The sequence below is a fragment of the Cydia amplana genome, chromosome 18 (genome assembly GCF_948474715.1).
Source record: "Cydia amplana chromosome 18, ilCydAmpl1.1, whole genome shotgun sequence".
Lineage (NCBI taxonomy): Eukaryota > Metazoa > Arthropoda > Insecta > Lepidoptera > Tortricidae > Cydia > Cydia amplana.
This window is the reverse complement of record NC_086086.1, coordinates 8,388,950-8,402,543: the sequence shown is the minus strand read 5'-3', so window position 1 is coordinate 8,402,543 and position 13,594 is coordinate 8,388,950. Positions and strand designations below refer to the sequence as shown.

Genomic DNA, 13,594 nt, shown 5'->3' with positions numbered 1-13,594 from the left:
GACAAAGCTATTACATTCGATATGATACAATTCCTTAATAATTTTCACAATTATTACGTCAATGTCACGTGGCGATGACTGTGTATGTTTATCGCACGTACAAATATGTAGAATATATGCACTTGCATCTATATAAAATGTATAACCTTACACCGTGTAGGTACCCGAGATCAATCCGTTTGAATAAACTTTGTTATAAGTAGGTACTTTTTTCCCCAGAAAACAAATCTTTAGCTGGCTAAATTTTAACTGTTTTACAAACAGTTACAAACATTATGTTATAAAGCTCGGCGACATGAAAATATACTTCTGTTTACAGATGCGTACGTTAGGAAAAAATTTAAAAAACTTGGAAATGTTCGCGGAAATTTCGGAAAAAAATGACGAGAAATAAAAAAGACTAAGTATTTCATAAGTCTAAATTTCACTTCTTACTTACCTACTCTACAATACAATACCCTACGCATCCTTATTGAACAGTGTGTCGAATGGCAGTCGGAGCTGTTCCTGGCCTTTGTGGACTTTGAGAAAGCCTTCGACACCGTGAAGTGGAGCGCGTTGTGGTCCAGCCTTCGTCGCAGGGGCATACCCGAGTGTATCATCCGCATAATCCGCTCCTTGTACGAAGGGAGTACATGCAGGGTGATACATGAAAAGGAAATGGGAGCGCCTATAAGTGTAACTGCCGGTGTGAAGCAAGGATGCCTCCTGTCACCGCTGTTATTCATAATTCTTCTCGACGACGTGATGAGGAAAGTGATCGAAACACCAAGAGGCATTAACTGGGGTACTAAGGAACTGGATGATCTTGATTACGCCGACGACATCGTGCTGATTTCGCCATCGTTAGCCCATCTTAAAGCGAAACTTGAGAGCCTTCAAGAGGAAGCTGAAGCCATGGGCCTGCGAATCAACCGACGGAAGACTGTCAATATGCGAGTAAAATCAGATTGTGCGGATCCATTATTGCTCAAAAACGATCGCCTTGAATCAGTCTCCAAGTTTGTATATCTCGGCAGTATACTAACATGTCAGGGAGGTGCAGACGAAGACGTCGAGAGCAGAATTAAGAAGGCAAAAGCTGCATTTGCTCAACTCAAGCCTGTCTGGGTCTCAAACGTTCTCACTCGCCGCGTAAAAATCTCCCTCTTCGAATCCACCGTCAAGTCCGTGCTGCTCTTCGGGTGTGAGACGTGGAGAGTGACAAAGGGGCTGACACACAAGCTACAAGTGTTTGTCAATAAGTCCCTTCGGTCGATTCTCCGCATATTCTGGCCGAAGACCATAAGAAATGAGGATTTGTGGAGTATGTGCCGACAACCTCCGGTCGCCCAAGAAGTAGCGCTGCGGAAGTGGAGATGGATCGGTCATACCCTGCGAAGAGGAGATACAAACATCGCCAGTATCGCGTTCGAGTGGCGGCCTCAGGGCGGGAAGCGAGCCCGCAAACGCCCTGTGCACACCTGGAGGCGCAGCATAGAGAACAAGCTGACAGCCGTAGGACTGAACTGGAACGAGGCCAAGACGGTTGCTCAAGACAGGAAGGCGTGGAAGGATCTTGTGGAGGCCCTATGCACCTCCGGGGTGCCCTAGGACAAACAACAACAACTTACCTACTCATACAAAAATATTAGTAGGTTAAGATTTTTTAGCAACATTTCTTCATCACAGTTCCTACTTCGACCACACATTGTACATGTACAGTACCTACACCTTAAGGTTCCCAAGTTTATTGTACAAATGAATATAATTTTTATTAAAAAAAATTTCATAACCGGAAAATATGAATGGTTTTATCAAATTATTATTAGGTACCTGATATGCGTGCAGAATATGGGTTTCTACAATAAAATTCCTCAATGAATTATCAGCTAGTACCTACATAAGACTAAACAACGTCATTTAGCTCAGTCTGAATAATGGAATTGATGATGTCAATAAAAAGTCATTCAGTGCTGTTTCACATCTAATCTGCATTCTTGTGCGCTGACGTACAGAAAATAAAAACCGGCCAAGTGCGAGTCGGACTCGCGCACGGAGGTTTCCGCACCATAAAAAAAATATTTTATTTTTAGTATTTGTTGTTATAGCGGCAACAGAGATACATCATTTGTGAAAATTTCAACTGTCTAGCTATCGCGGTTCATGAGATACAGCCTGGTGACAGACGGACGGATGGACAGCGAAGTCTTAGTAATAAGTAGGCTTAGTTTTTTACCCTTTGGGTACGGAACCCTAAAAAGACATTATCACTGTACAGCACATTAAGCAAATATTAAATAAGTAAATTCTAATAACTTCGTCTTACTGTTTCCCAGTAGAACTCATTAACATTTAAATTAATTAAGAATAGTTCCTACTTAGCCGTAGAAAACTTCAAATTCCTCTTTAGATTCGCTTAAGTTTTAATTTCAAAATAATTACACAAGTTTGGTCAACAATTCTCTTGGTTGACTGTTCTCGTACCCTCGAATTCAAATACATTTTATTTTAATTACGGACTTTAAAGAAATCCCGATGACCTGCTCAGATCTTCATAATTCGGTTATCAAAGATAATAGTTTTACAAGGTGGAACTTCTCGTGCTAATATTGACTCCTAAGCAAGCGAACGATTCCAAAAGTTGAACCATGAGCGGAGAGCCAGAAAACTGAAATTTTGAGAGTTTCAAGGGACGGAAAATTTGTTTAAAACCTTTGCCACCGAGTGAAATACATAAATTTTCACCACACTAATGCGATGAAAATATAAACTGCGTAAACACATTACAAATCAAATCCAAATGAACGTTATTAAGAAAAAAAATCTTATTAAATGTATTAACTTATAATTACTGCAAAAAAATAGATAAAAACCAACAAGAAAATTAAATCAATATCTATTAACCTACTGACTTACACCCAATATTATAGCACTAAGAAACGGTAACGCCATTTTAATTTTCTCAAACAGTTTGACTAACATGACGACAGAAATCAGATGATGGTCCGGAAACATTTTTATCAGACTAGTATTGGCGCGGCGGTGCTCACCGGTGGCATTTCCAATTCCAATAAGGCCAGTCAAATCGTCTACATTTTATTCCTCCGGCCCAGACCATCGTGGCAGTATGCTACGCGCCGTGGCCTACGCTAGTCGTGTTAGAAAAACATCCGCTACGCTGACAGCTGTAGCCGCGCGGCGGGACTGAAAATTTAAAATGGAACTCTAAATTTTTTTTTTTACTGTGGCTGTAAACTTTTTAAGTTAATTGATAAGTGAACAAAATATGTCAAAACGGACGTTAAGACACGCGAGTGGTTAAAACATAATTTTTCAAATGAACGGAAGTGTTGACCTCAAATTTTATGTATGATTTATTCAAGACCTTGGACAAATTTAATTTTGCTCATGGCAATTAAAATGGTGAGTGGAATAATATTTGAACGTCTTAATTTAATTTTAGATTCAATATGTCAAATTGTCAATAAAGATTGCTTGCTCGTAAAATTCAGATTAATTTATATTTCATGGCTACAAAATTGATAGTTGTTTATAGTTGATCTAAATTATCTTGATATATGTATTAGTTATAATATAGTAAACGTAAGACGGTTTAAATGAGCCGCAGTGTTAGAAACGTAATGAAACTTTGATATTGTATTTCAATAGATCGTAAAGTATCACGAAATGGAACTGTTAACATAACATACAGCTAACAATCGCATCGTGGAGGGGAATGAAACTATAGCTCTTGTGTAAGTTGCAATGCTAAACTGCATAATAATTCAACGCTAACTTCATGTAACCGTCAGCAACCAGAAATCGTAAACATAAGGATATACTAGTATTATGAATGTATTCACCTTAGGTGCAATAGCTTTCTTAAATATAAAACACTAGGTACAGTCACCTACAATAATATGTTACTCTTCGAAGGCCGCAATATGTGACACGCTCTTATGGCTCTACAAATAAGATCGTGTCAGATATTTATGCGGCCTTCGAAGAGTAACATAATTGCAGGTTACTGTACTTTCTTTTAAAATGTTCGTTATCAAGAAAACTATTTACCTACTATAATAAAGAATTATGATTATGATTATCTTTATTTACTTGAACTCTCTAGGCTAGGTGATTTATAATATGAATATAAAAGTAAAATATAAAAACACTTACAAAACAATAAAAAATACATATAAACACATTATAAAAAACCTAACCTAGGGTGCCGCCAGCAGCGGGGCAAGGCCCAAGCTGCCGGTGGTCAGGGCCGCAGAGAGAGGAACCGGCGGACTATCCGCGCCGTGTCCAAGATCACCGCCTTCTGCATCTGGCCCTTGACCCAACCACCTAGCGAGAGTCTCTCAAGATGTTGGTCGAGACTCTTCGCTATTAGACCGTTCGCTGAAACAACTATCGGGACAATGATCGTCGAATCAACATCCCACATGGCGGTTATCTCGTGAGCCAAGTCTAGGTACTTACTGGACTTGTCCTTCTCGGCTTTCACGAGATTCTCATCATGGGGGATGGTGATGTCAACGAGCACGGCCCGGCGTTGCGCTCGATCTATTATCACAATGTCAGGCTTATTGGCTACAATAGTCCTGTCAGTGATGATAGATCGATCCCAATAGAGCGTGGCACGACCATTCTCGAGAACAGGCGCAGGTAAGTACTTGTAGTACGGTACTTCGCGGTCCACAAGGCCGTATAGAAGAGCAAGCTGCTGGTGAATAATCCTGGCTACGAGATTATGTCTGTGCAAGTACTCGCCGTTAGCAAGATGAGAGCAACCGGAAATGATATGCCTGAGTGACTCTCCGGGACGGCGGCATGCCCGACAAATGTCGACCGTACCGTCCTTCAGGATATATTTCCGATAGTTGTTCGTCATCATTACTTCGTCCGCAATTGCACAGGCAAAACCCTGATTATGATTATGATTATGATAATCTGAAATATAATATACTTAATTATTTACGGTAATGCTCATTTCAATATACATAGGTACATTAACGGGGCTAAAACAGCCTGAAAGTTCATGGTCACTTATTGTTCTTTATGCGAAAATCCTTAAATAATCGGATATGAAGAAGAGATATTCTTCATTGCAGTCAGTTTTCAAATTGCTTGTAGAACAAAACGATTTTGAATCTTGTTTTCAAATTAGGTAATTATCGTGCATATACATATTGATTTAAAATAATCATACGTCAACATCACGGACTGTTGATGGCTTTTACGTCATTCTATGCTGTATTCAATTAGCACTTAAGAAATACCTACGATTAACATGAATCGCCATCAACAAAAGTTGCGCTATTTTGCTACCATCGATCACGTCTCACCTCGAAGGACGCAATGGTCAATGGGTGTTTCCAAAAATCGTTGCATGGCATGTGTTTTCAGAATTCTGCGAAAATTTAGGTTTTCCGATGTCACGACCACTATCCATTTTATACCCTATTTTAATGCCCATGGAAAAGTAGCGGTAATAAATTGGAAACAATTGGGACACTTCTTTTCTCCTAGTAGAATCAATACCTAAAAATTAACGAAATCTGAAACACACATAGACTTCCAACCATTTGTAAAAACGCCCTAATTGCTTTCCGACAAAAACAACACACATATTTTTTATATGCATATGTCTCCTTAATTTTGCGGTTACTCTTGTGTATTGAACTATTGATATTATAAAGATATAAAATATATGCGAGTATATTCTCAAAGGTCAACATTTTATTCGTATAATCTGAAATCGGAGCATTCGATACACCGACGATTAACCGATTTACGACTAAATAATAGCTAGTAATCGACACTTCAACCGACCGGCTTTAGCTACAGAAAAACTTTTGTTACCCACGTATTTGGTGGTTTTTAATTTATAGATAATTTTTATATTGTTCTATGATCGATCGTAAAATTTGCTTGAAAACTTCACGTAATTTTAAATAACTTGAAATGCTTGAAGCTTAATTTTACCAAAGATAATACGACTACACATAGGTTTCCATCTCAATTGTTCAGAAACATTTTATACAGAGAGCCTGAACGATAAGAGTACTTCTTACATACTCAGACCCAATCAATCCATTTCTTCAAATAAGTTGACCTAAAGAACACAAACGTCGAAACACCAGATTAACAAAGAAAGAATAAACTGTTTATAATGATATATATAAGTATGGATTAAGAGTCTACAGTAGGTAAACTTAACATTGGCACACTTCGGGAACGGAAACGGAACGGACTAGGAACGAACCCATAAGAATGGAACAAGCCGATATTACACTTAATGCTGTTTTTATTATTAAATAATACATATTATTTATACAAGTTACTGCGCAATATCGAGTACGTACTTACATTCAACATGCATAGCTCTTCTAACAAATTATCTGTCTAGTGTATTATGAAACCTTGTATCCATGAACATGGTTCGACCATCTTATGCATAAAATTTGCATAAACCGAACGGTATTGGCGGAAAAATTGATTTCGTAATAGACGAGAACGCCCATAAAGTTGTGTTATGTTGATTTTAGCTATATAGCGGTTGATTAATTAGTTATATTAGGTACAGTCTAAGAAAGACCGGTCGCCATGTCAGATATAATATAATTTCACCTAAATAAGTTTCGCATATTTAATGCATCAACTAATTATGCGTTTTTTTTTCTTATGCACGATGATAGTTAAATTTGCAATTATATAGTTAGCTAAAACGTAGAATAGGTATAGATAACTAGTATTAGCGAGGCGTACCAGGGGGTTGCTAAGGAATTATTTGTTGCGAATAATTTCGAGTACATCTCTTTGAACGTATAGTGTTCTAGTTGATTTCACCAGGAATTAATAAACCACTACATTTTATACTTAGGATTTTTTTACACTTCTGCAGAAATAAAAGCACCAACATATAGTATATTCATAGATTAACCTCAAATTGTCAAAAAAAAAAACAGAAAGTAGGTAAGTTCAGGCCTCCCTAGAGCTCAAAATTCTACTTCAGATAAATATGCAATAAGACGGTCAAAATGTGTTGAAGTGTCCCGTTACCAATTTAAGGGTCAAAAGATACATTACCTATATCAACGTTAGCGATTATCAAATGAGCAATATAAAAAGCATTTATGATGTTTCCTCATTCAAAATGTTTTTTTCCGTAATAATAAATATACATGTTTTTATTGGTATTCATAAAATGTGATAAAAAATTACGCGACAGACTAAGATACACAATTGATAAATATTAATTTATTTTATCTTTTTTGGTATGCGATTATTATAGACACACCCACTTAGTACGAGTGGGTATATTTTTCAGTAAATGAACTTGCATTTTTTTTTCGCTTTAAACCTTGTTCTTAGTTTCCACTGATCGCCACAAGACGTCTGACATATTATTATGATTAAGTATCTACAAGAAGTCCTACATATTATTAGCTGCCTGATTATTTAGATATTTTAGATGTATCTGTGCAATAAATAGTTTTTGCGTGTTTGTACCTACTTTTAAAGGTAAAACCCGGGCTTTTTAGCGATAAGAGATCGTAATTACAATCTTTATTGGATCACCTGATTCTTAATAAAATTTCTATTTGATATGTGTTCGAGATTATGTATTTATCTTTAGTTATTGTTCAGATTAGATGTATTATATTAATGGATCATCAGACAAGGAATCTGCCAGAAATATTCCTCGAATTTTTATAAAATTTGATAATTGTATCTAATCGTGTCATAACTATCGACATACGTAAATTTCATATACCTACCTATATGTACTTACCTGCGTAACAAAAGGCCCCATATAAACTCGATAAAAATCAAATCCTTTTCATGCAAACGAATGACTTCTTCCCAAAGTGTATTAACGGATAATATTATATAGAATTTACCTACCTACACTATAAATACCTAATATGAATAGCTTACCTATAACACTTAAAAGCTAAATCTAAAAATAAATAAAACTAATCTTAAAATAAATAAGTGAATTATAATATAATATTTAGATGATTTAGTAAGATCGAATTTAAACTTTCGCGCGAGTGTTAAAAACACGTGAGTTAAACCATAGGTACAATTAGCTAAATAGCTAAAAACGTCACGAAGCCACCCCGAACTATAACCTTGCCTCCAACTCAATATAGACAAATACCTACATAAAAAACAGAATTGTTCAAATTATCCGCGTGAACAGTGTCCAAACCCCCATGTCGAACATTCCTCGACATGTTTGAACATCATCCCTTATCTTGGGCAAACAGGAAATGGATCTCCAATAGTCGGAGGCGTCGGGATGTCCAATACTATTTGGTATCCAATTGTTTGCCCAAAAGTTTTACCAAATATTGGCCCGCCACGGAACCCTTTGATGAGACCTGTCTCTTTAAACATTGAGAAATGGAGTCAATATTAAGATGAAAGTGAACTTTTGTAGAAAATACGAGTTGAGTTGACGCAAGTTCGAGGCAAATATTTCCATTTCTTTGCTTCAATAAAAGAAACAGAAAATATAATTATCATGGAGCGTGTATTTTTTATAGAGATGCCACGAATATTCGGCAACTATTCGGTATTCGGCCTATTCGGCCACTTTGCCGAATATTCGGTATTCGGCTGAGAGAGGGGCCGAATATTCGGTATTCGGTATTCGGCCAAAACCACTATTCGGGGCATCTCTAATTTTTTACATCCGCAAGTTAAAACGAGACAGAGGTTTCTGGGCTATGAAACGATATTAAACAATTTTTTTATTTTAGTTAGTCTTCATCACTAACAGAGTGCAATTCGAATATTGCATAGAGATTTATTTTATGAATAAAATTTTGTAAGACATCAGTACTATTTATAACATGGCGCCAAAATGCTTAAATTAGGCATGTTTGGCTAATATGGAATGCGTTGTCTAGACTAAACAGGACGGAAATCCTAGAAGTCAGACTAAACACGGTAATTATAATTAGAACCCGGAATTGACATCATTACGAATCGTAACTGATACAGCAACAGCAACAAACATCGGGCATTATTCACGCACGCTCAAATTGTATATCAATTGATTCAATTGTATTGATAGGTCTTTGCTGCTGGTCGATCGTAAAACGCAATTTAAAACCATAAATATGCAGTTTTAAGTTGAATTATTACTGTTATTAGGCGCGTGTCATTTCATATTTACCACTAGCTTGTAGGTGAAGGAACACATAGTGAGACAGTACGTATATGTCCGCGAAGAAATTCAAAAGTCCTGCCAGCGTGTGTATTATGTTCCAATTATTATTATTAGTCGCATGTCTAGTCGCATAATATAATCTAGGACCTTGTCCTAATGTCAAACTTGGACGACAAACATGACAACGAGCCGCGACACAGCGATAGCGACAACGTATCTGTATCAAAAACTATTGTCAATGTCATTTGTCTTACGAGTTTATCATCGCATCGCATTCGCTATAGTTCGTTTTTTTTAGCATTAGAAAGAACTTGAAAGAAGGTAAGCGATTTTGACATGTCTTTTAATTGAAAAACACTTTTTAAAAATCAATAACTATTACTTATGAAAGCAGAAGACTATAAAAGATCGTATTAGATTCATAATTGTTACCTACATATTTACCGTAACTTATTTTTAAAATGTGTTTTTCAATTAAAAGACACATCAAGGTTGTTTACCTTATTTCTAATGCTAAAAAAACGAAGTATAGACGCTGTCATTGTTACTAGTACAAAGTAAAAAAAATAATTTTTTTCGACCTAAATACCTAATGGTAGGTATATTTAAACTAGTAATGCAACGAATAGTAGGTACTTTTACTAATACGAATAGCGAGAGCGAAATCAACTTAATTAACTAGGTGTTCGACTATTTCATATTTAAATATTTTGAGTAAAAAAAAATTATAAATTAGACACACCTACCGACTAAATCTTCCGTCGTTTCATGCGGAACGTTTCTTTGTATATAAGCTATTCACAAAGTAAGCTTCTAACTGATACATTTCCACAAATTCAGCTTTCAATTAAGATTCCGAGAAACATTACCAGTCAGACCTGTCTAAACATGTCTAAACTATGTCCGCCGTATTTACTGGTTTGACCAAATTCATAATATATGTTCACGGGCTTCATTCTGTTTGTTAATCTAATTGTAATCTATTTTCAATTCAAGGGACATTCCAGTAGTGTCGGGTACGTGGCGCTATACTAACCACTTCTGATAAAGCTAAGAAGCCGATATTTGGCATGATGACGTTTGATAACTTAACTATCAATTTCAACGGTATATAATACAGATTTCTGCATTAAGGTGTTATTAAGGTAACTGCCATACGTGTCACGTCGTCGACAAACAGCCATATTTGACGACGAACTTTAATATACGTCAAATATTAGATGGAATTGACAAATATGAGATGCCACGAATATTCGGCAACTATTCGGCCACTTTGCTGAATATTCGGTATTCGGCCAAATGTTGCCTACTATTCGACCGAATACCGAATATCTGTTACATCTGACCTAAAAAGAAAAATTACACAATAAAAATTGCCAAAAAACTAGGTATATTTATTTAATATTTAAAATGTGTTCTTGGAAAGTTGTTAAATATGACGACCCTGTTTTGAGCATTTCTTCATTACAAAATATTTTATTTTTATTATGGGTCTGATTTGATTGACTCTAACTACATTCATTAATTGTGTTCAGTAAAAAATATTTCTTAGCAAACAGTTGTCCTTTGTTGGCGAACAGTTTTCATAATTATTGTGACTTAAAATGTTCGCATGTCATACCGAATATTCCGTCGCCGAATATTCGGCGCTTCGGCCGAGAGAGGGGCCGAATATTCGGTATTCGGCCAAAACGGCCAATTCGGGGCATCTCTAATCTTAACATTTGAATGGATGTCATTAGCTGTCTTTTTTTGTGGAATCCATCCCCTCCCCTCCATCTTATTATTTCAGCGATCTTAACTTGAAATTGCAATAACAATACGACACATTTTTATTTGAGAATTTACGCTCTGTTTCCAAACATTATATATAAAGTAAACTAAATTTTACGGTCACAGATGTGTTACGTTTTGAATTATCTGAGGGCCTACCGCGAACCACGTTCGATGTGTTGTCTTTCTGTCACACTTACGTACGAATTTACAAGTGCGACAGAGAGGCAACAAGTTGAACGTGGTTCGCGGCAGCCCCTCTGTTCCCCGTCCAAACGATGGCGAAATCTCAACTCAAAGGTTTCAGAGGCAGCAAAATAAATCTGGTCAAAGAATATAGGTACTTCTAAAATCGACAGAAACCACATTGAGTTGTCAGGAATACATTTAGCTGTCAAGCACTAAGTTATGTTTGTTAGTTTATCATTCGAGTTGATAAGCTGAAATGACTCTTGATAAATATGTTTTAAGAGCCATGTTAAATGCAATATTATACTTGTTTAGCACGAATGTAAAGCTGAAGTTTTTGCTCTGAGCTACGAATGCACCTTAAGCAGGTTATTATGTCTCTGCATAGCAAAAAAGGACCCTCAAGCGCAATGCACTTATGTCATTGTAGAGTTTGAATACGAATAAAATGAATGGATGGAATATAGGAATAATAAAAAAGAATAGGAATGGAAATAAAAAAAATACTTAGGCGCATATCCCGTAGAGCACCAAGAAAGTGTGTTAGAAACTTTAATGTTCGGAACATCATTAAATTTATTAATCGGTCTACTGAGTCATTTCGTACTAATTTGGAAATTTAAACCTCCTATTTCGTGAAAGATTTAAACGACATAATATTGTTATTTGTGTCAAGTTGAAAGCTCGTAATAAGTAATCTTACAATGGAGGGAAATTGATTTATGAGAAGGCTCGGTCTCGGGTGGTGTCGGCTTGTCAGCTTACAACTGCCCTGGAGGCCTATTCAAACTTGCATTCGATTTGACATTATATATGGCAGTGCATCTCGCCGATTCTTAAATGTGCGTGCGAGAAGTAGAAATAATGTCAAATCATATAAAGGCAATGTTAAATAAAGTAGGTAGCTGTTTTTGAAGTTCGAATAGGCATCTCGTGTGCGCGTACGCCGCGACTGCTTAACGTTGGATTATACTAACTATGTATTGCAAAGATACAGGTGCGGCGGTTTTTACCGGACAACTTATTTCAAATTTTAATGAAGTAGTACAAAACCATGCAATAAAACGATAACAACTTTATTTATTCAAAAGTAATATAGGTAACATATTATTTACACGTATTTTAATATAGGTAACTTGGCACTCGCAATTAAACATTTATGACATTATTAAGAGTACATTAATACTTAAGAGGCAACAGGAGTGGTCATTTCTCCATACAAACGTACTCGACTGTTTCCTCCGTGGGTTTTGAAGCTAGAGCAATGATTTTTTCAACACAGATTAATATTGTCAATATCTGTGTCGGACCGTTTTGATATTTTTGTTTTTTAAGGCGCTAGAGCCCTTCAAAAATGGCCAAAATGGCCTAATTGACTATGCCGCAATGAGAGGCATGGTATTCAAAACTGATATCAACTAGCCAAAAAAGCAAGACGGAACGACACAGATAATTTCAAAGTCATTTAGATTTCCAAATTTGGTTACGATTGGTTAAGTTTTGGAGGAGGAAACAGTCTAGTACGAAACCTCGATTTTTGAGATTTTAACGCAGGATTTTTCGCCTTGTCCTTATCGCACTAGTTTTAGGAGCCGCTTCCGTTAGGGAGACGGGTATATTTACCAAAAATATTTAAATCTCAGCTCCTGTTTCGTCTTAACTAAACAATTGCAACGACTTCGTAAAATATATTGATAAACTGTCTGAGGTGTAAAACCTCAAACGCATTGTACAAAAACATCATGGTTGTAGGTAGAATTATTGTAACGCCATTTAAAGCCGAGCCATTTAAATAGAGAAACGATTTATGTATCCAAAAATATACCTACAATTCAAAAATATGGGGCATCCAATTTCTAAATCAATTAACGTCTTCCAAACCAGGTCACGTAACATAAGAAGCATTACGAGACTAAATTTATGTGGTGTCTAAGTAAACTAGGGGATTAAGTCTAATGGAAATAAATAGAACTTAACACCAAATATTTATAAAATATAATTATTCAAGCTGTAGGCTCAATAATAATAGAAAGTCGCTCTTTAAATATATTTGGGTCACAGTTACAAGTCGGAGTTAATCGAGAACAAATAGTATAGTAAGTAGTTACTAGGTAATAGGAAGTATTAACACCTTTTATGAAAACGTTACTTTCTAATTGTAAGAGTAAACTATAATTGTGGTAAGTTAATTGCAGTAGTCACTATTGTCCCGCACTTGGTTCGGAGATATAATTTTAAAGTGTATACAGATAAATAACTTAGATAGAGAGTCGATATTTTGTAACCAAAGAGAATTACGTTACAGCTACTGCCTCATTTTAAAGCTCTTAAAATTTAAATACGGTTTGGTATTTACAGTAGCTACAGGAACCTCATAAGTTTTAAATAAAATAGCTAGGATATGCGTACAGATGTGTCCGTCAAATCTGTCTGGCAGATATGTCTGGCAACTGACGGGAA

The 13,594-nt window shown here is 36.1% G+C and overlaps 1 protein-coding gene across 2 annotated transcripts in view; it reads left to right on the top strand.

Moving 5' to 3' along the window:
* The window catches only part of LOC134656464 (uncharacterized), a 123,870-nt gene that overhangs the window by 98,338 nt on the left and 11,938 nt on the right, over positions 1-13,594 (top strand). The window contains exon 1 of one of the 2 annotated variants that reach the window (XM_063512001.1): positions 3,230-3,405. The exons of the other annotated variant lie outside the window; for it this stretch is intronic. Within the exon in view, the coding sequence (XP_063368071.1) occupies positions 3,352-3,405 (54 nt within the window). The 5' untranslated portion in view covers positions 3,230-3,351. Of the gene's footprint in view, positions 1-3,229; positions 3,406-13,594 lie in introns of those variants that run through there. 2 annotated transcript variants of the gene reach the window in all.